The following is a 27,645-nucleotide window of genomic DNA, read 5'->3' as shown; positions in this document are numbered from 1 at the left end:
CGGCGCATGGGCTCTGCGAGGCTCCGGACCCAGCGCCAGCGCCCGGGCACCGAGCAGACGGACGGATCCTCGTCCCCGGTAGGTGCGGCCCGGGCCGGGCCCCCACCGGGACAGAGGAGTCGGGCCGGGCCCAGCTGCCTCCGCCCCGCGGGGATGCGGGGTGGGGGTCGGTGTTTATCTGGGGCCCGGCCGGGATCAGCCCCCGCCCCCCAGCCGGGCGAAGATCAGGTCCCTCCCCTGCCCCCCCTGCATCGCCCCACTGCTGCCCTCCCCACCCGCCACCGCCCCCCAACCAACCCGCCTGTACCCCATCGCCCCCCCGTCCCCTTCCTCATCGACTGATCACCCCACCTGTACCCCATCCCCCCTTCCTCTCCCATCCTTCCCCGTCCGCCCCCATCGCCCCCCATCCCCTTCTCCATCGACTGATCACCCCACCTGTACCCCATCCCCCCTTCCTCTCCCATCCTTCCCCGTCCGCCCCCATCGCCCCCCATCCCCTTCTCCATCGACTGATCACCCCACCTGTACCCCATCCCCCCTTCCTCTCCCATCCTTCCCCGTCCACCCCCATCGCCCCCCATCCCCTTCTCCATCGACTGATCACCCCACCTGTACCCCATCCCCCCTTCCTCTCCCATCCTTCCCCGTCCACCCCCATCGCCCCCCATCCCCTTCTCCATCGACTGATCACCCCACCTGTACCCCATCCCCCCTTCCTCTCCCATCCTTCCCCGTCCATCCCCATCACCCCCCCATCCCCTTCTCCATCGACTGATCACCCCACCTGTACCCCATCCCCCCTTCCTCTCCCATCCTTCCCCGTCCACCCCCATCGCCCCCCATCCCCTTCTCCATCGACTGATCACCCCACCTGTACCCCATCCCCCCTTCCTCTCCCATCCTTCCCCGTCAGCCCCCATCGCCCCCCATCCCCTTCTCCATCGACTGATCACCCCACCTGTACCCCATCCACCCTTCCCCTCCCATTCTTCCCCGTCCATCCCCATCACCCCCCCATCCCCTTCTCCATCGACTGATCACCCCACCTGTACCCCATTCCCCCTTCCTCTCCCATCCTTCCCTGTCCGCCCCCATCGCCCCCCATCCCCTTCTCCATCGACTGATCACCCCACCTGTACCCCATCCCCCCTTCCTCTCCCATCCTTCCCCGTCCGCCCCCATCGCCCCCCCGTCCCCTTCCTCATCGACTGATCACCCCACCTGTACCCCATCCCCCCTTCCTCTCCCATCCTTCCCCGTCCACCCCCATCGCCCCCCATCCCCTTCTCCATCGACTGATCACCCCACCTGTACCCCATCCCCCCTTCCTCTCCCATCCTTCCCCGTCCGCCCCCATCGCCCCCCATCCCCTTCTCCATCGACTGATCACCCCACCTGTACCCCATCCCCCCTTCCTCTCCCATCCTTCCCCGTCCGCCCCCATCGCCCCCCATCCCCTTCTCCATCGACTGATCACCCCACCTGTACCCCATCCCCCCTTCCTCTCCCATCCTTCCCCGTCCGCCCCCATCGCCCCCCCGTCCCCTTCCTCATCGACTGATCACCCCACCTGTACCCCATCCCCCCTTCCTCTCCCATCCTTCCCCGTCCACCCCCATCGCCCCCCATCCCCTTCTCCATCGACTGATCACCCCACCTGTACCCCATCCCCCCTTCCTCTCCCATCCTTCCCCGTCCACCCCCATCGCCCCCCATCCCCTTCTCCATCGACTGATCACCCCACCTGTACCCCATCCCCCCTTCCTCTCCCATCCTTCCCCGTCCACCCCCATCGCCCCCCATCCCCTTCTCCATCGACTGATCACCCCACCTGTACCCCATCCCCCCTTCCTCTCCCATCCTTCCCCGTCCGCCCCCATCGCCCCCCATCCCCTTCTCCATCGACTGATCACCCCACCTGTACCCCATCCCCCCTTCCTCTCCCATCCTTCCCCGTCCGCCCCCATCGCCCCCCCGTCCCCTTCCTCATCGACTGATCACCCCACCTGTACCCCATCCCCCCTTCCTCTCCCATCCTTCCCCGTCCGCCCCCATCGCCCCCCATCCCCTTCTCCATCGACTGATCACCCCACCTGTACCCCATCCCCCCTTCCTCTCCCATCCTTCCCCGTCCGCCCCCATCGCCCCCCCGTCCCCTTCCTCATCGACTGATCACCCCACCTGTACCCCATCCCCCCTTCCTCTCCCATCCTTCCCCGTCCGCCCCCATCGCCCCCCATCCCCTTCTCCATCGACTGATCACCCCACCTGTACCCCATCCCCCCTTCCTCTCCCATCCTTCCCCGTCCGCCCCCATCGCCCCCCCGTCCCCTTCCTCATCGACTGATCACCCCACCTGTACCCCATCCCCCCTTCCTCTCCCATCCTTCCCCGTCCGCCCCCATCGCCCCCCATCCCCTTCTCCATCGACTGATCACCCCACCTGTACCCCATCCCCCCTTCCTCTCCCATCCTTCCCCGTCCGCCCCCATCGCCCCCCATCCCCTTCTCCATCGACTGATCACCCCACCTGTACCCCATCCCCCCTTCCTCTCCCATCCTTCCCCGTCCGCCCCCATCGCCCCCCATCCCCTTCTCCATCGACTGATCACCCCACCTGTACCCCATCCCCCCTTCCTCTCCCATCCTTCCCCGTCCGCCCCCATCGCCCCCCATCCCCTTCTCCATCGACTGATCACCCCACCTGTACCCCATCCCCCCTTCCTCTCCCATCCTTCCCCGTCCGCCCCCATCGCCCCCCATCCCCTTCTCCATCGACTGATCACCCCACCTGTACCCCATCCCCCCTTCCTCTCCCATCCTTCCCCGTCCGCCCCCATCGCCCCCCATCCCCTTCTCCATCGACTGATCACCCCACCTGTACCCCATCCCCCCTTCCTCTCCCATCCTTCCCCGTCCACCCCCATCGCCCCCCATCCCCTTCTCCATCGACTGATCACCCCACCTGTACCCCATCCACCCTTCCCCTCCCATCCTTCCCTGTCCGCCCCCATCACCCCCCATCCCCTTCTCCATCGACTGATCACCCCACCTGTACCCCATCCACCCTTCCCCTCCCATCCTTCCCCGTCCGCCCCCATCGCCCCCCATCCCCTTCTCCATCGACTGATCACCCCACCTGTACCCCATCCCCCCTTCCCCTCCCATCCTTCCCCGTCCGCCCCCATCGCCCCCCATCCCCTTCTCCATCGACTGATCACCCCACCTGTACCCCATCCACCCTTCCCCTCCCATCCTTCCCCGTCCGCCCCCATCGCCCCCCATCCCCTTCTCCATCGACTGATCACCCCACCTGTACCCCATCCACCCTTCCTCTCCCATCCTTCCCCGTCCGCCCCCATCGCCCCCCATCCCCTTCTCCATCGACTGATCACCCCACCTGTACCCCATCCCCCCTTCCTCTCCCATCCTTCCCCGTCAGCCCCCATCGCCCCCCATCCCCTTCTCCATCGACTGATCACCCCACCTGTACCCCATCCACCCTTCCCCTCCCATTCTTCCCCGTCCATCCCCATCACCCCCCCATCCCCTTCTCCATCGACTGATCACCCCACCTGTACCCCATTCCCCCTTCCTCTCCCATCCTTCCCTGTCCGCCCCCATCGCCCCCCATCCCCTTCTCCATCGACTGATCACCCCACCTGTACCCCATCCACCCTTCCCCTCCCATCCTTCCCTGTCCGCCCCCATCACCCCCCATCCCCTTTGATCACCCCACCTGTACCCCATCCCCCTCCCCCATCACCCCTCCCATCCTTCCCCATCCACTCCCATCGCCCCGCAACCAACCCGCCTGTACCCCATTGCCCCCCCGCCCCTTCCCCATCGACTGATCACCCCACCTGTACCCCATCTCCCATAACCCCTCTCATCCTTCCCCCGTCCACCCCCATCGCCCCCAACCAACCCACCTGTACCCCATCCCTCCTTCCCCATGCACCCCATTGCCCCTCAACCAACCCGCCTGTACCCCATCGACCGATCACCCCACCTGTACCCCTTCCCCCCATCCACCTCCATCACCCCCAACCAACCCCCCTGTACCCCATCTCCCCCCCTTCCTGATTGACTGATCTCCCCACTTGTACCCCATCCCCCCATCACCCCTCCCATCCTTCCCCTGTCCACGCCCATTGCCCCCAATCACTCCCCCTGTACCCCATCGCCCCCCAAGTACCCTATCACCCCCACCTGTTCCCCCATCACCCCCACCCTTCCCATCTGTACCCCAGACCCCTCCCTGCCCCTCCATCCTCACCCAACTACTCCATCACCCCACCAGTCCCCTGATCACTCCACCCTTTCCATCTGTACCCTCAGTGTCACTCACTGCCCCTCCATCCTCCCCCAACCATCCCATTACTCCCACCCTTCCCATCTGTACCCACAGTGCCCCTCACTGCCCCTCCATCCCAATCCACCCATTCCTATCCCCATCCACCCCACAGTCCTGCCCTGTGTGCCCCATTCTCCCCTCTAGGCCTTGACAACCCCCCTCATCGCCTCCCTCCATTCTCTTGTCCTGATCCTCCTCCCTCACCCCCAACCATTGGTCCCATCCCCCCCGCTGCTGGGCTGCCCCATTTCTTCCCCTTTGTCCACCAGTCCCGCTGATTCTGGGGCTCTTGTGATTTTTGGATGTCAGGCTAGGGGTGTGTATAAGGCAGGGGGAGGAGGGGGCAAGTGTCTAAGGGGGCCCCCACCAGGCCCCCCTCTTCTGAGACCAACACCCCCTCTTTCCCTTCCCTCTTGCATACACGGCAGCGGGAGGGGCTGGGGAAGCCCCATCCGCAGCCGGGGCAACGGTTCTGATCCGCAGGGCAGGCCAGTGTGGACCAGTGGCAGGAGAGGCCTGGCTCACCTTTCCCACAGGGGGCTTTGGGGGATGCGGGTGGGAGGGGGTTCTGAACTACTGGGCTTTCCTAAGCTAGAGCAGGAGGCAGCAGTGTATGATTTGGTGAGATGGGCAGAGGGAGTGGGGTCTAGTGCTTAGAGCCAGGACTCCTGGGTTCTATCCCCAGCTCTGGGGGGGTCCTATCTGTTGTGATTGCTGGGAGACGGTGTGCTTAAGCTCGCCCATAGCTAAATGCCTTCCCGCTTAAGCATGGGGGAGGGACCAGTGAACCCAGGCCCGAGTGAGTACTGGGGAACAACAGATGAAAGAGCAGAGACAGGAGTGGGGCCTAGTGTTTAAAGCAGGGCACTGTAATTTCACCCTGGATTTCAGTTCCCCATTCTGCCTTGCCATGTGACGCTGCAAGGCGGCCCATTCACTGGTCCATGCCTCAGTTTCCCCATCACCTGCCCAGTATTTAGTAATACCAAACTCACTGTGGGGACGTGGGGGTGAGCCTATGGGGCTTAAAATGAATGTGAGCCCATGGGACAGAGGGTGCTGCAGAGATGCCAGGTCTGATCGTATTAGCCCTGCCCAATGACAGTGACTAGACCCTTGGGGGGCGCGGCGGGTTCGGCTGATTGCTCAGGCCTGGACATTTTTTCTCCCCGTTTCCTCCCCAGCCAGGAGTAAGAACCCATCATGACCAAAGACGACTCAGCCGAGCTTCCCTCCGAGGAGGCGCGCCAGCCCCTGGAGTTCCAGAGCCCCATCCTGGAGCGGAGGAAGAAACCCATCGTCCATCCCTCCGCCCCTGCACCCTTGCCCAAGGACTATGGTGAGCTTGCCCCGCCACCTGCCTCAGGACTCGTCAGTGTCTTGCTCTCACCCTCCTTTCCTTCCTCATTCTTGCCCTGCATTAGATCAGGCTTTGGATCCCAGTGACCCCCAGCGCCCAAGTCAGCTGCGTGGGGTAATGTTTCCCATTGCCGAGGGGCCTCATCCCCAGAGGTGCTGAGCACCAGCCAGTGAGAGGCAGCATGGCCCACCAGCTGGGGCCACGGGAGAGTTCAGTTCAGTTCCCATCTCTGCCGCTGACCTTCCTCTTTCTGTGTGTGCCTCAATTCCCCCTCCTGCCTGTTGTCTGGTTTGACTGTCCGCTCTCTCGGATGCTGGGGGGGGGGAGGGGGCCTCTTGCTCTGTGTCTGTGCACAGCCCGACACAATGGGGCCCTGCTTTCAGCTGGGATCCCGGGGCGTTGCCATGATGTATGTAAGAAGAGTGGCGGGTGCTTGGAACTTCTGGGGATCAGACCCCAGCATCAAAATCCCTAGCTCTTCTCATTAAGGGGTCTCAGAGCCCCATTTTACAGATGGGGAAACTGCTCCGTGCTTCAGTTTCCCCAAAATGGGGGCAGAGCTAGGATTAGAACCCAGGTTACCCAGGGCCTAATCCAGTGGGGTATTCACTAGGCAACACTGCCTCCCTGCATTGGCCTATGGGTGACAAGGATGTTGTTGCATTCTCCTCCCATGTGGCTCTGTGTCATTCAGCTTTTAACCCCAGGGCCAGGTGCCCTGGAGTCTGAATCCTTCTACTTATCCACCATGCGTCCTCCACTCACCCCACCCCCCCAGCCACAACGGCTCACCGCTGCTTGGACAGGGCCAGCTCTGAGCCAGCAATCTCCATGGCCCAGTCAGGCCCCGGTTTCTCTGCTGAGACTGCCAGCAAGAGGTGACTGTGCCGTCTGAGAAAATGGGCTGAGACCAGCCAAACTCGCTTCATGTAAGCTGCCAACCCACTCGTCAGTGCTAATGGAGTTCAGCCGTAGAAACCGAGGCCTGATCTGAGCAGAGTTAGGACCAGTTTGTGTCAGGTGGGAATATGATTCTTCTTCTGTATACAAGCCAGACGGGTTATACTGGTATAGCTCATTCCCCTTCCTATACAGGAATAGTTATCCATGTCTGAGCACCTTTACGCCTGTATAACGGCACCCAGGACTCCTGCTTTAACTAGACTGGGATAGTTGGTAACTTGGGTGGGGAGACAAAATCCCTAGGCTGGATGTGAACCAGAGGTTCCGAAACCCTTCCTTTGACTGCTGGCTCCATGGGCCTGAAATTTACGAACGAATTACCCACCTCCGTCCCTCTCAGGACCAGGACCCGGTGGAGGTGTGCCGGGGACGAATTGGCAGGTGATCGGTTTCTAAACACAGCCCAGTGACTCAGTGTTGCTAGATGCAGACACAGTGCGTCATCGGATGCCATTATTCTGGAAAGTCTCCTCCCTCCCCCCCGCCCCCCAGCTGCTTTTGCATGAATTTGGCTAGGACCGTGACAAGAGAAGTATAGATTTTTGTATAAGGGCTGGGGAGATGAGAGAGGGGTACGTGTCTCACCAGCAGTAGAAAAGGGAGTGGGGGGAGGGTGACTTTGGATCCTTTATTTATTTTTATTGGCTTATGCTGTGAATATTTTGGCAAATAAGATGAGCTATGAAATCCATGCTAGGAATATGCTTATAGCACGTGCTGTTACAATAAGCTTTGGGGGGATTTTTTTGCAGCGTGGATTGCGTGGGAGACCCCTTGGCTCTGTGCAGGTCTCTAGGTGCCTACACCTTGTTGTGATTAATTTGAAAAAACAAAATGAAACAATTTAAAACCAAAGGTGAAAGGAGTGGAAGGCTGATCTTGTTTGCCTGAGACTCAGGAGAGTGAGGGTCTATCCGGGGCTCTGCTACTGACTCCTTGTGTGATCCTGGACAAGTCACTCGATCTTTCCGTGCCTCAGTTTCCCCATGGGTAAAATGGGGAAACTAACCCTGCCTTTGTCTATTTAGATTGTGTGCTCTTTGGGACAGGGACCGTTGCTCACTCTGCGTCTGGGCAGCGCCCAGCACAATGGTGCGCTGGTCTCGGTGGAGCGTTAATAATTTAGCAGTTGTGGTGGGCATCAGATAGACGGCCCCAGAGAGGCAGAGACGTGGTTTGTTTATTTCCAGCGCAAACTGCTCCCCAGCTGAAAGGGGAGAGAGTTCAGTGTCCAGGGCCGTTCAGGCCCTGATTCTTTGCTTGCTGTGAGCTGAGGCCCACAGACTCATTTCACCAAGCAGCCCTTGAATCGTAAATGGCTGCTGGTCACTACCCGCCTGGCTAGGATTGGAACCGGTGACCTGTGCAGCTCCACCCAAATGGTTTCTTATGTAGTTAAGACAGTCATTTGTTTAACAATAATTATTATCCGTTGTTTTTATTTATTTATGTATTAATTATTAGTAATACTGTAATGCCTAGAAGCCCCAGTCATGGCCCAGGAGTCCACTGTGCAAGGTGCTGCCCATTTTGTTGCTATTAGGTGTATTGCGGTAGAACCTAGGAGCCCCAGTCATGGACCAGGACTCCGTTGTGCCAGGTGCTGTATATATATTTTTTGCTATTAGGTGTATTGTGGTAGCACCTAGGTGCCACACTCATCACCCAGGCCCCCATTTAGCTTACGTGGCAGGGGCTGGGCTTTCCGCTCCGCAGGGCCTGCTCCCTTCCTGCAGTGGCTGCCCTGGGAGAGGGGCGAAGTCGTAGGCAGCTGGGCATTTGTACAGCATTTACCAATGTTAACAATCATCAGCATAACCGGAATTGACAGCCGTGGCCTGGGCTGAGCGATGGATCCTAGAATGTGTCCTGCCAAACGGAAAGAGCAGCTGATGTTATGCAAATGGACAGTTGGCTCAGCCTAGAAGAACCCAGGAAAGGCAAATGAAAGGCAGGGTGCGATGGGATGTCTGATAGCTCATGGGGCTGGGGAATGGGACCCTTCCCATCTAAGGGGTGCTGGCTCCAATCCAGCCTCGGGGAGGGGACTGGCTGACTCAAGGGGGCAGGGAATGGGACATGGGGCCTGTCCTATCTAGGGGGCACTGGCTCTGATCCAGCCCCAGGATGGGGGGACCAGCTGGCTCTGGGAGTGGGGAATGCGACAGAGGCTTCTCCTCTTGGGGTCTCCAATTCTAATCCAGGACCTGGAGGAGGGGCTGGCAGGCTCAGGGGATGGGGAATAAGATATGGGACCTCTCCCCTCTAGGGGGTGTGGGCTTTGATCTGGCCTCAGATTGGGAAGACTGGCTGGAATATGGTGGGGACTGGGATATGGGACCTCTCTCTAGGGGGCACGGTCGTTGATCTGGCCTCAGGGCAGGGGGACTGGCTGGCACAGGGGCAGAGGCCGCGGAGGGAGGGGGCGGATAGCAGACAATGCGGCTGCCTGGTTTGCAGAGAGATGCCATCAATCTGGCACCTTTCACCCGTGTGAAATTGACTCAAAAGCCTCCCCGTCACACAAGCCAGCTCTTGTGCTGCTCACAAGCTGTGTTTTACCCCAGTTCTGAAACGCTCTCTCCTTTGTCCAAGGGCCCTGCCCTCAGGAAATCTATAGCTCAGCCCCAGAGTCAATCAGACGATTGAAACAATTGAAACAATGTTTATTCCTCCGCAAATCAATCTGAGCAACCGAAGTGCGGTACAGTTTATGAGGCCAGCTTCTGTTTTTATTAGATCTGTGGTGGTAATGTCTGGAGCCCCCAGATCAGGGCCTCTTTGTGTTGGGCGCTGCCCAGACACACCGTGACCGAGATCGGGACCCTGTTGCGCCGGGCGCTGCCCAGACTCAGCAAGAGATGGTCCCTGCCCAAAGAGCTTCCCGTCTAAACAGGCAAGGCAAACCAAGGCAGGATTATTCTCCCCCCAGTACAGCTGTGGAAACTGAGGCCCAGAGAAGGCAGGGTCAAGTTTTCAAGCCACACTTGTGGCCATATTTTCCAAAGAGCTGGGGTCAGCCCTGAAACACGGAGCAGGTGTTTCAAGCGAGATGAGCGCTTGACACATGCTGAATATTTATTTGTGAGGGTCATTCATAGAAGATCAGGGTTGGAAGGGACCTCAGGTGGTCATCTAGTCCAACCCCCTGCTAAAAGCAGGACCAAGCCCCAGTTTTTGCCCAAGATCCCTAAATGGCCCCCTCAAGGATTGAACTCACAACCCTGGGTTTAGCAGGCCAATGCTCAAACCACTGAGCTATCCCTCCCCCCCAATATTGCTTCTATCTAGTGCATGAAAGGGAGGTGAGCTCTTAAAATTTGCTTCTCTCCTACCCCACTTGTATAAGGCAGAGTGGGGAATTGAACCTAGAAGTCCCAGCCCACTGCCTTAACTATGAGGCTGTGGACAGGATGAGGGGCTTGTGGATGAGCTCAGGGAGATGATGCTTCTTGACTTTAGCAAAGCTTTTGACACGGTCTCCCATAGTATTCTTGTCAGCAAGTTAAGGAAGTATGGGCTGGATGAATGCACTATAAGGTGGGTAGAAAGCTGGCTAAATTGTCGGGCTCAACGGGTAGTGATCAATGGCTCCATGTCTAGTTGGCAGCCGGTATCAAGTGGAGTGCCCCAAGGGTCGGTCCTGGGGCCGGTTTTATTCAATATCTTCATAAATGATCTGGAGGATGGTGTGGATTGCACTCTCAGCAAATTTGCGGATGATACTAAACTGGGAGGAGTGGTAGATACGCTGGAGGGGAGGGATAGGATACAGAAGGACCTAGACCAATTGGAAGATTGGGCCAAAAGGAATCTGATGAGGTTCAATAAGGATAAGTGCGGGGTCCTGCACTTAGGACGGAAGAACCCAATGCACAGCTACAGACTAGGGACCGAATGGCTAGGCAGCAGTTCTGCAGAAAAGGACCTAGGGGTGACAGTGGACGAGAAGCTGGATATGAGTCAGCAGTGTGCCCTTGTTGCCAAGAAGGCCAATGGCATTTTGGGATGTATAAGTAGGGGCATAGCGAGCAGATCGAGGGACGTGATCGTTCCCCTCTATTCGACATTGGTGAGGCCTCATCTGGAGTACTGTGTCCAGTTTTGGGCCCCACACTTCAAGAAGGATGTGGATAAATTGGAGAGAGTCCAGCGAAGGGCAACAAAAATGATTAGGGGACTGGAACACATGAGTTATGAGGAGAGGCTGAGGGAGCTGGGATTGTTTAGCCTGCAGAAGAGAAGAATGAGGGGGGATTTGATAGCTGCTTTCAACTACCTGAAAGGGGGTTCCAAAGAGGATGGCTCTAGACTGTTCTCAATGGTAGCAGATGACAGAACGAGGAGTAATGGTCTCAAGTTGCAGTGGGGGAGGTTTAGATTGGATATTAGGAAAAACTTTTTCACTAAGAGGGTGGTGAAACACTGGAATGCGTTACCTAGGGAGGTGGTAGAATCTCCTTCCTTAGAGGTTTTTAAGGTCAGGCTTGACAAAGCCCTGGCTGGGATGATTTAACTGGGAATTGGTCCTGCTTTGAGCAGGGGGTTGGACTAGATGACCTTCTGGGGTCCCTTCCAACCCTGATATTCTATGATTCTATGATTCTATGCCATGCTTAGGGGGCTGCCAGGAAAGGGTGTATTTGCTGGCAGGCGTAAGGGATGATTCTCCACTGGCCTAAAATTCATGGGACCTATTTTTATGTCTTTATTTTCAGTCTTTGCTAAAGCTGCTTCGGGTTTTGGGTTATAAACTCGGGCTTGAGCCTGTTGGACTCGGCGGGAACTCACACGTTGATTTCAACAGCAAGTGACTCGATGCCCCTTTCGCTCGCCTCCCGTGTCCCCGCCCGGCGGCCCCGGCACACCCTCCTTCTGCACGGCACGGCACGGCACACCTGTGGTGTCGAGATGCGGCCCCCCCCCGCCCTTCAGGCGTGGCCGTCCGGCTACTTCTGCTGGCGCGGCTCTCTGCCCGGGGAGCTGCCGTGCCGTGATGCTCGCGAGCGACAGTCACGCTGGCCTGGTTTGCCGTTGGGGTGTGCAGATCAAGCAGCAGTTTCATAAGCTGCCATTGCTGGGGGAGGGAAGATCCAGGCTTTGTGTTTCCCCTGCAGGCTGAGACAAGCTCTTGTGTGAGTGCCCACTGCCTGGGATATTCAGCCTGAGGCTGCCTGCAAAGCGGATAAATGTGGCTGCAGCCCATATGTGTCAACGGCACAGAGCTGTCGGCTCGCTAGAATGTTAATTCAGGCCTTGGTTAATTCAAAGGACCCTATGAGTCAGGACTGAGTCAGTGCCCCAGGGTGGTACTGTGGCTGGGGGGATCGGTCCAGCCAAAAGTGTGGGTGGAGAAGCCTTTTGGAGATACTCTTCCCTCTCAATGAGTCCTGGTCCCCCTGCTTTGCTACAGGGAGCAGGGTGGGTGACTCAGTAGAGGGCGCTCTGCCTTTGCATTCAGTGCTGACCCCGGTGCCCCAGTGTGGGGCTAGGGGGCGCTGTGCTGCAAGGCTTCAGTAGGGGGGCGCTCTCCCCTTGCAGTCAGGGCTGACCCCAAGGCCGTGCGAGGAGGCGTTGTACTGCAGAGCGTCCGTAGGGGGGCGCTCTCCCCTTGCAGTCAGGGCTGACCCCAATGCGTCACTAGGGGGGCGCTGTGCTTCTTGACTTGGCGTCTTTCAGATCAAATGCAAAACTGAAACCCTAAACCCTTCCGGTGGTTCTGCGACGCTCTTTGCAATATAGCGGCTTCAGCCCATTTAGCCAAGGCACTGGGGTTAACTGGAGCCTACTTCCTTCCAGTCCCCCCATGCCGTTCCAATTATATGTAGGGTTTCCCTTTACTTTCTACCCTAAAGGGATGCACCGTGTTGCCGTTGAACGCTGCTGCGCCCCACCCCAGAGGAGGCTGCATGGTAGCACTGGTGAGCGATCCCTGCACAAATATGAAAGGAGGGTGGTTTATATGGTTATGGCGGAAGTCACCGGGTGGCACGGTGACAGCCATATCAGTTCTTTCTCTTAGCCTGGGAGCAGAGTTGGGCTCTTTTCGTGCTGCCGTTTCTCTCTGGAGGAGCTGTTGCAATCAGCGGGAGAACTGAGCCGTTGCCTCAGTCTCCCCGAGTTGAGTGGAGGCTTTGGGCAGAGCTGCTCCCTGGGAATCAGCCATTGGTGTTTGGCCAGACAGAGGACAGGGGTCAGATGGGAGAGGGGGAAAAGAGGTGCTACTCTTCCAAGCCCCGCCCACTAAATAAGCCCCGCTCGTGCACGTGTCTCCGCCCACAGCGGGCTGTGCAGACAGTCGTAAAGGGGGTTGGTTTGCCCCTGGGCTCTGCCAGACTCCTGGGCTCAGTGTGACAGAGAAGTAGAGTGACCAGACGTCCCGATTTTATAGGGACAGTCCCGGTATTTGGGGCTTTTTTTGATATGTGCTCCTATTACCCCCCCACACTCCCCATCCCGATTTTTCACACTTGCTGTCTGGTCACCCTACAGAGAAGGCAATTTCCTGCAATCTCCAACCTGGCCCAACCTGATTGAATTAAGCGTCGGTATCCTAGGGCTTGTCTACATTTGCAACGCTGCCGCGGTGCGGCCATTCAGCTGCGCTGCTGGAGTGCGCTGGTGTAGACGCAATTCGTGCCAGTGGGAGGGGTTCTCCTGTCGCTGTGGTTAATCCATTTCCTCGAGAGGCGAGGCTGGCGTTTCTCTGTCGGCGTCGCGGGCCACTTCCATCGGCAGGAGACACATTTCAGTGGAGACCCTTGCGCCGCTAAGGCATTGCGTTGTAGGGTAGACCAGGCCTGAGGCAACAGCTCACTTGCGCCCCGAGGAGACAGCCGTGGTCGGCCGATCAGCTGTTACAGGGGGGACGAGATCAGACGCCCAAACTGGACCGGCGAGTGACTCTCAGATTCACGGCGGGGCTGGTTCTGAGCGAGAGCCGTTGTGAATTTGTGGCCACAAAAAAACCAACCCCCCGCTGGGTGGGATTAGAAGGACTGATGATGGGCCAGGGCCTGTTCGAGCCTCGGTGCCTGGCCAATCCTTGCCCTCTGCCAGGCCACTGGAAGAGCAGCGGGCGTTGCAGGGTCTCTGCCGCAGTCACAGCTCTTGGGGCCAGTGATGTAGCCTCACTTGAGCAGCGCGTCTCTGGACCGGCCAGCTCCAGCGCGGAGTCGATTAACAGCCCAGGGCTGTTCTGCCCCGGGCGGGAGGGGCTCGGCTGGTGGGAGTCGGAGCGCGGAGGCGACAGGGTCGTTGGTGTTTGTCTGACGGGGTGACACTGATAGGGCTTTAATGGTGGCCAGACAACTTTGTTGGGACGTTCAGCATCCGGGTTATGTCTCAGGTCTGTGCGTTGCCTTGTGCGCTCGACTCTACGAGCAACTTCCCGGCGTATCTCAGGAGGAGCAATCCGGTTGAGGCAGGCAGATTTGCTGGGAACCGGGCTGCCTGGACGTATCCCGCTGAGATGCACAACTGCACCCAAGAGAGGCGATGGCTGGGGAACTAGGAATCTAGAGCGGGTGCCCCTGCTGGCCCCCAGAGGGGGAATATAGGCGCAGTTGCCCTGAATTGTAACCGGTGACTCCTTCCTGATTGCGGAGGAGAAACAAAAACTCTTGTGGCCGCTCCCAAACCCCACCCAGCATATTGGGCATCCCCGTGACCTGCCCTGGCTTGGCTGGACATGAAATCGTTAACGCTAGGGAGGTGGTGGAATCTCCTTCCTTAGAAGTTTTTAAGGTCAGGCTTGACAAAGCCCTGGCTGGGATGATTTAATTGGGTATGGGTCCTGCTTTTGAGCAGGGGGTTGGACTAGATGACCTTCTGAGGTCCCTTCCAACCCTGATATTCTATGAACGCGGCGGACGTTTAAACAGGCTCACACCTTCCTGAGATGAGGGGAGCGGCTCACACCTCTCCGAGCAATTACTTCAGACTCTCTGCATGGGGACCTGTTTTCTGGGCAGCCAGAAGAGCTAGTTGGTTTGTAAATGAAAGCTGAGCTTCTGGAGAGTTGGTTCAGAGAGGGGCAGGTCTGGCATGCGGGCACATACTGGTTATCGCTGAGTCCTGGTGGACGGGGGCCTGCATGCTGTTTGCAACCACCTCTGTCCAGGGGCTGGTGTAAATGAAACAAGCTGTGCTCAGAAAACACCCTGACTCTTCATCGCTCCCGGCTCTGCACTGGCCTGCTGGGTGGCCTTGTGCACATCCCTTCCCCGCTCTGTGCCTCAGTTTCCCCTCCCACTTCTGTCTGTTTAGGCAAGAACTAACTGGTGTCTGTGCAGTGCCCAGCACTAGGGGGCCCTGGTCTGCGTTGGGACCTCTAGGTGCTACTGTCATACAAGCTCGGTATGGCGTGGTCTCGATTTTGGATGGGGATAGATTCCCCTACTGTAGTGCACCTAATAAAGGGATAGATTCCCCTTTTTAAAGACCTTCCTTCTCTTTCCAGCTTTCACTTTCTTTGACCCGAATGACCCGGCTTGCCAAGAAATCCTCTACGACCCCAAGACCACGGTCCCAGAGCTGTTTGCCATCATCCGACAGTGGGTCCCCCAGGTGCAACACAAGATTGATGTCATAGGCAGCGAGGTGAGTGAGGGGAGCCGACGCGCCTTGCGCAGTACCTGGTGCTCGCGAGAGGTGCCGGGTTGCCCGCCCTGGGGACATGGGACGCGCCGCGGGGGGCTGCAGCTGGGTGGAACCGGCACATCCTGGTCAGAGAAGGGTCTGATTCCACTGCGGGGGTCTGAGATCGGCGCTGCAGCGGGTTGGAAAACAGCCCACAGGAAATTCCGAGGTAGAGCTGGGTGGGGGTTGGGAGTCAGGACTCCTGGGTTCTGTTCCCAGCTCTGGGAGGGGAGGGGGGTTGAGCGGGTTAGAGCAGAGGGGGGCTGGGAGTCAGGACTCCTGGGTTCTATCTTCAGCACTGCTACTAAGTCGCTTTGTGACCCGAGGCAAGTCCCTTCCCCACTTTGTGCCTCAGTTTCCCCCTTCTGCCAAAGGGGCAATGCCTGCCTTCGGGATTCCCAGGGCAGAGGTGCACCATGTGGCTGCTGTTAGAAACCTCCCATCAGGCCCTGAGACGCGCTCATCTCTTGCACCCCCCAAGCCCCCATCACCAGGCACCTTCCCACTCTAGGCTGGGTGCTGCTGACCTGGAAATTAACTTGAGACGCAGCAGGATGGCTGGGGGGGAACAAGGCTTGATCAGCTCTGGCCAACCCCACCCCCCTGCTCTCTCTTTCCCCTCCCCTTCTTCTCCTCCCCCCACCCTCTCTCCCCTCTTTCCCCCTCCCCCTGCCCTCCTCCCCTCTTCCCCCCCCAGATCCTGAAGCGCGGTTGCCATGTGAACGACCGGGATGGCTTGACCGACATGACGCTGCTTCATTACGCCTGCAAAGCCGGGGCGCACGGTGTCGGTGAGCTGGGGTCGGGGGAGGGCTGCAGGCTGGGGTGGGAGGGGGAGGCTCCCTTGGTGGGGGTTGCCCTCTATCTCTGCTGAGGCGCGAATGGCCAAATCCCCCGGTTGCGGGGTGGGGAGCTGCTGTCCTGGAACAATTGGGACAAGCTGGGGGGCTCACACTCCCCCACGCAGACTCTGCCCCTGTGCCGTGGGCCCAACCCGCACTTCAAGGGGGGTGGCAGGTGGCCCCCATCCCCTTGAGGCAGGGCCAGCATCGTGGGACCCATTTCTTCCCCCTGTGGAGCAGGATCGGGGCCATTCTTTCTCCTCCACAGAGGTGTGTGTGGGGGCCCCACAGTGCTCACCTCAGCAGCTGGGGTGTCTCTGCTTGGTGGTGGGGGCTGGGCCTGCTGCACTCTCCCCAATCTGCCCCACACAGAGCTCCCTGCTTGCGCAGGGCTGGCCGGACCCCCAGGAGCAGGGCGGCTGGGAGTTAAAAAACCCACTGAGATACCTGGGGCAGCTCCCCATGCTCAGAGCAATGGGCTCAGGCTCTCGGCAGACCCAGGCAGTGTCAGTTACACCCAGGACAGCTCCTCGTGCTCAGAGCGGTGGGCTCAGGCTCTCGGCAGACCCAGGCAGTGTCAGTTACACCCAGGACAGCTCCCCGTGCTCAGAGCGATGGGCTCGGGCTCTCGGCAGACCCAGGCAGTGTCAGTTACACCCAGAACAGCTCCCCGTGTTCAGAGCGATGGGCTCGGGCTCTCGGCAGACCCAGGCAGTGTCAGTTACACCCAGGACAGCTCCCCGTGCTCAGAGCGGTGGGCTCAGGCTCTCGGCAGACCCAGGCAGTGTCAGTTACACCCAGAACAGCTCCCCGTGCTCAGAGCGATGGGCTCGGGCTCTCGGCAGACCCAGGCAGTGTCGCTGCGTTAGTTACACCCAGGACAGCTCCCCGTGCTCGGAGCAATGGGCTCAGGCTCTCGGCAGACTCTGGCAGGCATTAGTCACACTCCATTCCTCTATTTCGGGCTTTTCCCCCATTCACCATGGCTGGAGAGCTGCTTCCTTTCCAGTGCAAGCCAAGCTCCTCCTCCTGGGGGTCCCGTGACGCAGGGAGCCGGGGCTCCCAGCCTGGGCCCAGCGCGCCTCTGCCTTCCTCTGGTCTGGAGTGTGCAGTAGCCTCGGGGGGAGGGCGGTTGCAGGGGCTCTTGTGCCCGCTCAGGGCTCTGATTCCATCGCCTTTGTCCCCCTCCCCCCAGGTGACCCTGCTGCTGCCGTCCGCCTCTCCAACCAGCTGCTGGCCCTGGGGGTGGACGTGACCCTGCGTAGCCGCTGGACCAACATGAATGCCCTGCACTATGCCGCCTACTTCGACGTGCCTGAGCTCATCCGCCTCCTGCTCAAAGGCTCCAAGCCCAAAGGTGAGCCGGGGCGAGACGGGGGAGACACATGCCAAAGAGGGGGACGCTTCCCCCCCGAGTGCTACTGCCCAGGGGCTCTGGGGTTGCGTTGCCCTGGCCCAGGTGGCCCAAGCCGTGTTTCTGGTAACTGGTGAATGTCAAAATACCTAGGAAGGCAAAGGTGACCTCAGTGGTTAGAGAGGGAGAGGGGCTGGGAGTCAGGACTCCTGGGTTCTATCCCCGGTTCTGGGAGGGGAGGGGAGTCTCATGGTTTGAGCAGCGGAGGGGGCTGGGAGTCAGGACTCCTGGGTTCTCTCCCCAGCTGTGGGAGGGGAGTGGGGTCTAGTGGTTAGAGTGGGAGTGGGGGAGGGCTAACAGTCAGGACGTCTGGGTTCTATCCCCAGCTGTGGGAGGGGAGTAGGGTCTAGTGGTTAGAGCAGGGGGCTGAGAGCCAGGACTCCTGGGTTCTGTTCCCACTTCTACCACTGACTCATTGTGTGACCTTGGACAAATCGCTCCCCATGCCCCTGTTTCCCCTCTAGCCCTCGGCATGGGGGGCGGCAGGTCCCTTCAGGGCAGGGGTTGATGCCTCACGCTGGGCCGCGTCCACGCTTTGCCTTGCAGTGCTCAACTCGACCTGCAGCGACTTCAATCACGGTACGGCGCTGCACATCGCCGCCTCCAATCTGTGCCTGGGGGCTGTGAAGTGTCTGCTGGAGCACGGGGCCAACCCTGCTGTCAGGGTGAGAGCCCAGGCGCGGGAACGGGAACTAAACTGCCCAGAGGGGAGGGGATGACCTTATACAGGCAGGAGACCAGCTGGGGCAAGATAGGGGCTGGTGTGGGAGGCAGCTGGCAGCATATAAAAGACACCAGATTGTCAGGATACGGATCAGGGTGGTGGGGAGGGAGAGGGGAGCTGGCATCAAACCAGTGACCTGATATGGACTGGGGAGAGGGCAGGGGGAGGTGGCAGCAAAGAGAAGACCTAACTGTGGGGATATGGACTGGGGGGAGGAGCAGCAGGCAAAGAGGGGCCCTGACTCTGAGATATGGACTGGGGGGAGGGGCTGCAGGCAAAGAGGGGCCCTGACTCTGGGATATGGACTGGGGGGAGGGACTGCAGGCAAAGAAGGGCCCTGACTCTGGGATATGGACTGGGGGGAGGGGCTGCAGGCAAAGAGGGGCCCTGACTCTGGGATATGACACAGGGGATGGGGGACCGCACACAGACAGCTTCTCGGGCCCTCCCCCCCTCCCCCGGCTGCCCCGTCCCCTCCTCCCGTCCCAGCGTCTCTCCCCCTCTGCCCCCTGCAGAACAGCAAAGGGCAGGTGCCGGCCGACGTGGTGCCCGACCCCATGGACATGACGCTGGACAAGGCCGAGGCCGCCATGGTGGCCAAGGAGCTCAAGCAGCTGCTGCTGGACGCCGTCCCCCTGAGCTGCAACCTGCCCAAGGTCACGCTGCCCAATTACGACAACATCCCCGGCAACCTGATGCTCACCTCCCTGGGCCTCAAGCTGGGGGAGCGCGTCGTGGTGGACGGACAGAAGGTACCGGCCCGTCGGCCCCCTCTGGGAGCTCCCCAAGCGAAGCGGGGGTGGGCTGGGCCGGGGCTGGGTCTGCGCTGACCCCAGTGTGGCAGTAGGGGGCGCTGCGCTGCAGGGAGCGGGGTGGGGGCTCAGGCCGGCCGATGATCTGTTTGCGTCTCTGTAGCTGGGCACCCTGCGTTTCTGTGGCACGACGGAGTTCGCAAGTGGCCAGTGGATCGGGGTGGAGCTGGACGAGCCAGAGGGCAAGAACGATGGGAGCGTTGGAGGAATACGCTACTTCATTTGCCCTCCGAAGCAAGGTAAATGGGGCCCGGACGCCTGGGTTCTGTTCCCAGCTCTGAGAGGGGAGCGGGGTCTAGAGCAGGGGTGGGCAAAACTTTTTGGCCCGAGGGCCACATCAGGATTCTGAACTTGTATGGAGGGCCGGGCAGGGAAGGCTGTGCCTCCCCAAACAGCCTGCCACCCCCCATCCACCCTCTCCCACTTCACGCCCCCTGACTGCCCCCCTCAAAACCCCGGACCCATCCAATCCCCCCTGCTCCTTGTCCCCTGACCGCCCCCTCCCAGGACCGCCCGCCCCAACTGCTCCCTCCGGGACCCCACCCCCTATCCAACCCTCCCTGTCCCCTGACTGCCCCACCCCCTATCCACACCCCTGCCCCCCTGACTGCCCCCTCTGTTCCCCGTCCCCTGACCGCCCCCCCGGGACCCTACTCCCTATCCAGCCCCCTCTGTTTCCCGTCCCCTGACTGCCCCGCCCCCCAGAACATCCGCCCCATCCAACCCCCCTGCTCCCTGTCCCCTGACTGCCCCCCCGGGACCCCCTGCCCCTTATCCAACCCCCCCACCCCCCGCCCCCTTACCGTGCCGCTCAGAGCACCAGGACTGGGAGCTGTAAGTAGTACACCGTAGGTAGCGCATTCCTACGGGGAGCAATTTAATACACGACACCTGCAGCTCTCGCAGCCCCGCCGCCCACCCCAGAGCGCTGGCGGCCCGGCAAGGGAGGGCGGACAGCAGGGGAGGAGCTGGGGACGACCCTCCCCGGACAGGAGCTCAAGGGCCAGGCAGGATGGTCCCACGGGCCAGATGTGGGACAGTATGGGGGGCTGTGCTGCAGGGAGCAGGCCATAGTTTGCCCACCTCTGGCCCAGAGGCTAGCGGGTGGGCCTGGGAGCCCGGACGCCTGGGTTCTGCTCCTCTCTCTGGAAGGGAATGTGGCTTAGTGGATCCTGGGCTGTACAGTTTAGCATTTTCTGAGTCCCCCATTGACTGTTGTTTTTTTTTTCTCCATCTTCTCAGGGGTTTTCGCCTCTGTGTCTAAAATCACCAAAGCCACAGACCAGACGCCATCATCGGTGACATCCACCCCAAAAACCCCCCGCATGGACTTCTCCCGCATGACTGGGAAGGGCCGGAAGGACAAGAAAGGTAGCAGGGCACTTCTAGTGGCTGAAGCAGCAGGAGCTGGGAGCCAGGACTCCTGGGTTCTGCTCCCAGCTCTGGGAGGGGAAGTGGTTAGAGCAGGAGGGCTGGGCGGCAGGACTCTTGGGTTCACTTCTTTGCCCAGCTCTGGGAAAAGTGGGGTTTAGTGGTTAGAGCTGGGGCGGGGACGGTGCTGGGAGACAGGACTCCTGGTTTCCACTCCCAGTTCTGCCACTGATTCTGTGCGTGACCTTGGTTGTACCCCTTTCCTTCCATGTCTCATTCATCCACATCTAGAAAGGTACTTGGCTAATTAACCCTGAAGATCCTTTATCACTGGGGGTGGGTGGAAAGAGCAGACCCAGCCTTTGGATCTGAAATCTCATCAAGGGGCTTGACATGACGGCCAATTAATCAGGGGCTCTTTGCAAGGAGATAAACCAGGAGCCCCCCCGGCCCTGTCCTCAGATCGTTCCTGCCCCTCCATGTCTGGTGGGGGAGATGTCAAAGTCCCGGCAGCTGGCCGGCTCTGGTGCCGCAAAGAGTGGAAGGGGAAATCTGCATGCTATTTACATATGCAAATTGGAAAGGCCCAGCCTCCCCACAAACCAATCCCACCAGTTCTCCCCACCCATCTCCTGCTGTGGGCTCAACGCCCCCTCTCCTCGGCTCTTCCCCCTGCTCCCTCCAAGTCACTCATTGGAGGAGAGAGGAAAAGTTGAGGGCAGGGAGACGGCAGGATTGGCTTACAGGTGAGCAGGGGGAGGGGTTTCATTCACCGCCCCCCTTCCTGCCCCACTCTGGCACCAGGCTACCCTCTGGGGCCGCTGCTGCTGGAGGTCTGGGCAGCCCTGGGCTGGTCTCACTGCCTTTCCGCTCAGCCCTCAGGAAGAAGTCTCCATCCGTGGGCAGCCTGGACCGAGAAGGGCTGAAGATCGAGATCGGGGACCAGGTGCTGGTGGCAGGGCAGAAGCAGGGCATCATCCGGTTCTACGGCAAGACGGACTTTGCGCCGGGTAAGGCACTGGCTGGCGGGAGGGCAGAGCCGCCGGTTGGTGGGTGGAAAAGACTATAACAGGGTCTTTTAGCTCTGGAGTGGGAGTCTGGTGCTTGTAGATCCGAGGCTCCGGGGTTTGATCCCGCGGCTCGTGCTGGGAAGTGGACAGCTGACGGCTTCTTATCCCATCACCAGGTTACTGGTTCGGCATCGAACTCGACAAGCCCACGGGGAAACACGATGGCTCGGTCTTTGGGGTCCGGTATTTCACCTGCCCCCCTAAGCACGGAGTCTTTGCCCCACCTTCCAGGGTCCAGAGGTACGTTTCTCCTGGCTCTCGCTGCGTGTGAGCGTGAGCGATTGCCTTTTGGTGGCTGACCCCACCAAGGGACGTGCTGCTTCTTTCGCTCAAGGGTGGGAACCTACGGCTGTGGCCCTGCAGGTGCTGGGTTCAAATCCTGCCTCCCTGAGGGGGCGTTTGTGAGCACCATTTCCTGCAGCGTTTGACAGCTCTGGTTCTCACTGGCAAGGACGCGACAGCCTCCAAATCATCCTAACGAAGCCCCTTTGAGTGGCAGATATTCTCCCCGTCTGAGGCAAATGTCACAGAAGTGGCTTCTGCCCGGATTATCCACCTCCTGTTTTTAAGAGGCTTTGGGACAGATCTCAGGTCTCGCCTATGCGGGGGTTCACCCTGATCCCCATCACTGGTATGCGAGCAGCCTTCCTGGACTATCACCGGGGGTTGGAATCTGGGCAACTCCCTGGCGTTGGTCCGGTCTTGGCTCCTCCACACCTCCGTGAACAAGCCTCTCTTCTCTGCCCCTCCCTTTCAGGATCGGTGGCCCCAAAGACTCCCAGGGAGATAGCAGTTCGGTGAAGAAGGTGCACCAAGTCACTAGTAGGTATACTCTGGATCCTCTGCCTTTCCCTTGCCCCCAGCGACGGGAGGGACCAGGGGCCAAGCCCACCCCACCTGTGACTCCACTGGCCTTGCACCGGGGGTGACTTAGCTAGTGAGGCCATGGGGACATCCAGTCTTCCCCAGCAATTCGATCTGTGCCGAAGGCATGGCCCCATGGAATCTCTCTTCAGTGCTTATGTGACCCCCCGCCGGCACTGTCCTCTCTGAGCATCTCACCATCGTTAGGGTGTTTTTAGCCTCACATCACCCCTGGGAGGCAGGAATATTTATCCCCCTTGCTCAGAATGGGAAACTGAGGCACAGAGGGGCAAAGTGACTTGCTCAAGGTCACGCAGGGAGTCTATGGCTTAGCAGGTCGTGCTCCAACCCCTGCTCCACGCTCCCCTCATTCTGCCAGCGCCGTTCCCCCAACACACACTGCCCTCGATGCAGCAGCAGCCCTCCCTTGCCTCAGCCCGCCACTCCCTCCCTCCTCCCTGTTTAGAGTCGTAATCCCCGTCATCTCTGCGATCCTTTGCAGCCACCATGCAGGGAATTGAATCCGGGCCTCCCACATCCCAGGCGAGCACCCTAACCACTAGGCCTGTGCACCCTCCTGGGTTTGTTGCACGGTGATTCCACTTGGGTTTGTTAGAGGGCGTCGGTGGCCCCCGGGTACAGTGACTCCCTTTAAAGCGAGGGCGTTGTCCCTTCTCTCGCAGTGTCACAGCCAAAGCGCAACTTCACAGCAGTCAGGACCCCAAAAGACATCACGTCAGAAAACTCCATCTCTAGGTAAGGCGGGGGAGGAGCTGTGGGGGGGGAGGGGGCCATAGCTGGACTGCTGTGGCCCTGCGCTGTGGCTACTCTCTGTCCACCAGGGCCCATAGGGGGCTGATTGGGGATGTGGCCAAAGCAGCCTGCTGTTTCTATTCTCTGCTCCCCAGGATCCATAGGGGGGAGGATCAGGAACGCGGCAGGAGTGTACTGTGCTGTGGCTATTCTCTGCCCACCAGGCCCCACGAGGAGCAAACAGGAAATGAGAGCAGTGTCAGAGCTAACTGACTGCTAGAGCAGCCTTGAGGCTGCTCTGACTTGTAATGTTGGCCGGGCAGGCCCCTGCACAGGAAGCATATGGGGAGGACAGAGCTGGCTTAAAGCCATTGTAAACCACCTTCCCTGTCTCAAGTGAGAGTGGCAGCACCAGACCCTTGGAACGTCTGCACCAGCTCTTGCAGGGGATGATTGATAGAGTCATAGTGGTTAAGGCCAGAAGGGACCATTAGACCCTCTAATCTGACCCCGATACCTCTGTATCAAGCCCGAAGACTTGAGCTAGACTTTGGCATTTCAGTCCTCAGGAGGCTAACCTGTTGTGAGCCCCCCTCAGATCTAGCTGGGGGGAAATACCCATTCCCTGGCTGCCTACCTAGCTGTTGTTATTTATTATGGGAATTACAGTAGCGCTTAGAAACCCCAGTCACAGACAAGGACCCCTTTGTGCTAGGGCTGTACGTTTTTATTGCAATTAAGTGTATTACGGTAGCACCCCCCCAGTCATGGAGCAAGACCCCATTGTACTAGGTGTTGTATATTTTTATTGCTCTTAGGTGTATTATGGTAGTGCCTAGGAGCCCCAGTCACAATGGTGTGAGGTGCTGTACAGTTTTGTTCCTATCAGGTTTGGACCAGGATCCTGTGGCGCCAGGCGCTGTACATTTCTATTGCGATCAGGTGCTGTACAAACACCGAACAAAAAGTCAGTCCCTGCCCCTAGAAGCTGACACGCTGCCTTCTCATTTCCTCTCCCCCTGCTGGTGGGGTCCCTGCTGCGAGCTGCCCGGTGAGCGCTCCCCCCGTCTCTCGTCTCTTTCAGATTACTCTTCTGCTGCTGGTTCCCCTGGATGCTGCGTGCAGAGATGCAGTCCTAAGGCCTCGGCGCGCGCCTCTCCCGTCCTCCGCTCTGTCCTCTGTTCTCCAACTAACCGAAAGACTGCTCTCCCCGTTGGGCTCTCATCTCCCCCACCCTAGTCGCAGTTCTAGTGAACCCCAGTGCCTTGGTACCATTGAACGTCGCCCCCCGTAGTCTGCGAGAAAGGCTGCACTAACCCCCCCAAACACCACGCGTATGCACCTCCCACCCCGGGTAGATGTGACATGGGCTTGGAAGCTCCCCTCTTTGATTTCTCCCCTGACCCCCTCTGGAGCACAGTGGCATGAACACAAAACCTCTTTGGTACGGATTTCCCTCTGCGGTTTGATTGCTCTGAGCCTGACGCTCGGGGTAAGGCCGATCCAGCATCCCCTGAACCTGGCCCTTTGAGTTGCTCCCCAATGAAACTTAATCTAACCTGGCCTCTCTCTACATCTCTGTAGCTGTGTGGACAGTGTCAGTTTATAACACTCCAAGCGTGGAAGTAATGCTCCTCCCCAGCTTAAGCCGCCTTTTTCTCTGGGAATCATGTAATGCTCACCTTCCAGGATTAGATTGCTCAATTCCTTCCAGGGAGGAGATCTGGCTTATAGAAACCGGTCTCTTGTTGGACCTTAAAGAGCAGTGAGATTTGGGGGGGATCTTCCTCTCTGGAAGCAGTGCGGGCCCCCTTCTGAGAAAGCCCCTGTCCCCCAGGCATTCACTCTCGGGCGCACTGTGCAGTTACCATGGGGGGAAATCAGTGCTTGAGTGTATTTCTAAGTGAGATCAGCACTTACTAAGATTGCTAAGCATTCCCCTTGAGACACAACCGCTCCAAGGACCATCTGATGTTGGCTTCAAAGGTTGGAGCAGCTTGTACCCGATACGTTCAGGGCGAATCTGAGGGGTTGGGGTCTCTTAACACAGCGGGGTGCCTGGTGCTCCCCTGTCCCTCTTTCACTCTCATCGATTCGTTCCCCTCGGCGTAATCGCTCTTTATTCACAGGCAGAGCCGCCGGGCTTTTTTCTTTTTGAGCTGTTTAGGAAAAAAAAAGAAAAGAAAAGAAAACGACCCTTAATAACTATCTTAAAAGAAAAATTAGCCATGGAGGGTATGTTGATGTTCTCCACCGAGCCAAAGGTCTGTCTAAACATGACCGTCGTCCTGTTTAACTCTCCCTGTTAAAGCAGTCCAGTCCCAGTCCAGTTAAAGCAGTACTGTGGATTTATACTGGTATCAAGGTGCTTATATCAGTCTAGTGGAGAGGAAAGGGAATAAGCTAGCTACAAGTAAACCTACACGGGGGTTATATCAGTGTAATGGTATCAGTAAAAAAAACCACTGCCCGGTTCTCTCCTGTGATAACCTCAGCCTGGATAAATAGCCAGCTTTGATCCCGTATAACCATGCGGTTTATAAAGGTGCCTCAGACTGCAACAGCTTATTCCCCTTCCCATGTGGGAATAGCTATCCTGGTATCAGCACACTGAGCCGGGTAAAGCTGCGTCCACACTAGAGGGGAGTTGTACCACGTCAGCTGGTCCGGTCTAGTGAAAGGGGTACAGCGTCTGGGGGCAGGGCAGGTCTTGGGAACGCTGGGAAGTCGGAGGTATTTGGGACGTTGCCAACAGCCTCCGGGTGGCTGGTTTTGGGAACGGCGGAGAGCTCCCTGTCTGAGTGCCGGGGCTCGGCTCTGGGCAGCAAACGGTACCGCGGCCTGCTCTCGCTGGGGGAGAGCTACAGATAGTTGGGTGGGGGCTGCCCAAGACAGGGTGTGGGTCATTGCTAGCAACCAGGAACAGCTGCATAAAATCTATCCCTCCATCCATCGCACTCTGTCCTCGGATCCATCCATCTTGTCCCGCCACCCATCCTTCCTTATCCCTCCCTCCTCAGCTTTATCCATCCATCTTCTCCCTCCATCTCTCCATCCTTCTCCCTCTATCCTTGGATCTGTCCATCCATTCTTACCCTTTCTTCCATCCTCCACTGCTGCTGCCATGTCCCCTAATGTCACAAAGTAGGAAAGCTGGAGAAAAACGACTGGTCAACCTGCTTTCTCTGGGGTGTCCTGTTAGTAAGCAGAGGCAGCCTGGTCCAGTGGTTAGAGGTGGGGAAGCCAGGACTCCTGGTTTCTATTCCTGACATTGGGAAGGACAAGGGAAAAGGAAGTCCAGACACCTGTTCTATTCCTGACATTAGGAAAGGTGCGCTGGGCAAAGGAATAGAAAGCCAGGACTCCTGGGTTCTGTTCTTGGCATTGAGAAGGAGGGTGGCTAAGTGTTTAGAGGCGGGAGACTACTGGGTTTTCTTCCTAGCTCTGCCACTGACACTATGGGCAAGTCTCTGTGCCTCTGTGTGCCTCGGTTTCCCCCATCGACAAAATGGGGATGAGGATATTGACCCACCTCACTGAGGGATCATGGAGCTTGCATAACGAGAAGGCTTTGAGCCCCTCAGAGTGGCAGCCCCTCCTGGAAACACAGAGCAGTACCAGTCAGTGAAAAAAGGACCTGGGCCCAGTGTACTTTAAAACACCTCCAAATGGAACAGCAGCTTGTGCACCAGGCCAGAATTCTAACCACCATCTCCAAATCCTCCAGCCTTCCTCCATGTCTTTCTGTTGCATTTTGTGAGAGCCGGGAAAAGCCAGGACTCCTGGGTTCTATCCTGACACTGGGAAAGGAGCCTTGGGAATAGGAAGCCAGGGCTGGCCCCTAAAGCTGCCCCCAACATGCATCTCCATCCCTGTCAGCTGTATGAGTACTAAACACACACACAACCTCATCCCCTTTGCCTCCTCTCTAGCCCAATAAAAAGACTCCCGCTTTCTCATTTTCTTTTTACTAGCAATAAAAAACCTGCAATTGCTCAGCTTTGTCCTGGTCACGAGGGGGTATCCTGGGCCTTCCCCCATTTCATCCGGACCTTGAGTCACCCCGGCCGGGCCTGCGTTCCTGATGCTAACCATCATCGGGGACCGCTGTCAAAATGCTAACCTGGCCCTAGTCCGGCTCTGACTCCTTTGCAGTGGTCCCCGCCATGGCCTCAGTGTTTGTATAATAGAAATCACGTCGGATGGAGTTTCTTTAACACTATTTTTAAAATTTGTAACCCATTCTCCTTGTAAATGGTTTAGCGAGTGGCTTGTTACTCCCGCTGATGATCTCGCTGTTAACTCTGCATGCCTTGTCCCTTTCCCCTTCCATCCAGGATCTCTGGAAAACTCAGCATGAGAAGAAATCAGTATGCCTATTGCTTATCTGTCATTAATAAAGAGTGTTTCTATGTGCATTGTGTAAACGGCCTCTGGCTTCCACTCCTCTCAGTGCTGTTCTGTCCCATCCC

At 58.5% G+C, this 27,645-nt stretch overlaps 1 protein-coding gene across 1 annotated transcript; it reads left to right on the top strand.

Moving 5' to 3' along the window:
• CLIP3 (CAP-Gly domain containing linker protein 3) lies at window positions 1-27,589 on the top strand. The gene is made up of 14 exons (XM_084612168.1): window positions 1-78; window positions 5,545-5,699; window positions 15,145-15,284; window positions 16,021-16,114; window positions 17,361-17,522; window positions 18,126-18,244; window positions 18,819-19,055; window positions 19,219-19,354; window positions 20,358-20,486; window positions 21,362-21,496; window positions 21,673-21,796; window positions 22,314-22,378; window positions 23,104-23,176; window positions 24,258-27,589. The coding sequence occupies exons 2-14, from the start codon at window positions 5,564-5,566 to the stop codon at window positions 24,310-24,312; spliced, it is 1,605 nt and encodes a 534-aa protein (XP_084468294.1). The 5' UTR covers window positions 1-78; window positions 5,545-5,563; the 3' UTR covers window positions 24,313-27,589.
• The last annotated feature ends 56 nt before the right edge of the window (window positions 27,590-27,645 follow it).

This window comes from Lepidochelys olivacea, assembly GCF_965140295.1.
Source record: "Lepidochelys olivacea isolate rLepOli2 genome assembly, chromosome: 23".
Lineage (NCBI taxonomy): Eukaryota > Metazoa > Chordata > Testudines > Cheloniidae > Lepidochelys > Lepidochelys olivacea.
Note: the sequence above shows the minus strand (reverse complement) of the source record. Positions and strands in the feature narration are given on the sequence as shown.

What these genes read in the sequence shown, in the direction of transcription:
- CLIP3 (XM_084612168.1), top strand. Translation starts at nt 5,564, where the DNA reads ATGACCAAAGACGACTCAGCCGAGCTTCCCTCCGAGGAGGCGCGCCAG. An exon ending in TCGTGGTGGACGGACAGAAG is followed by an intron (nt 19,056 to 19,218) that starts GTACCGGCCCGT and finishes GCGTCTCTGTAG; the next exon opens with CTGGGCACCCTGCGTTTCTG. An exon ending in CATTTGCCCTCCGAAGCAAG is followed by an intron (nt 19,355 to 20,357) that starts GTAAATGGGGCC and finishes CCATCTTCTCAG; the next exon opens with GGGTTTTCGCCTCTGTGTCT.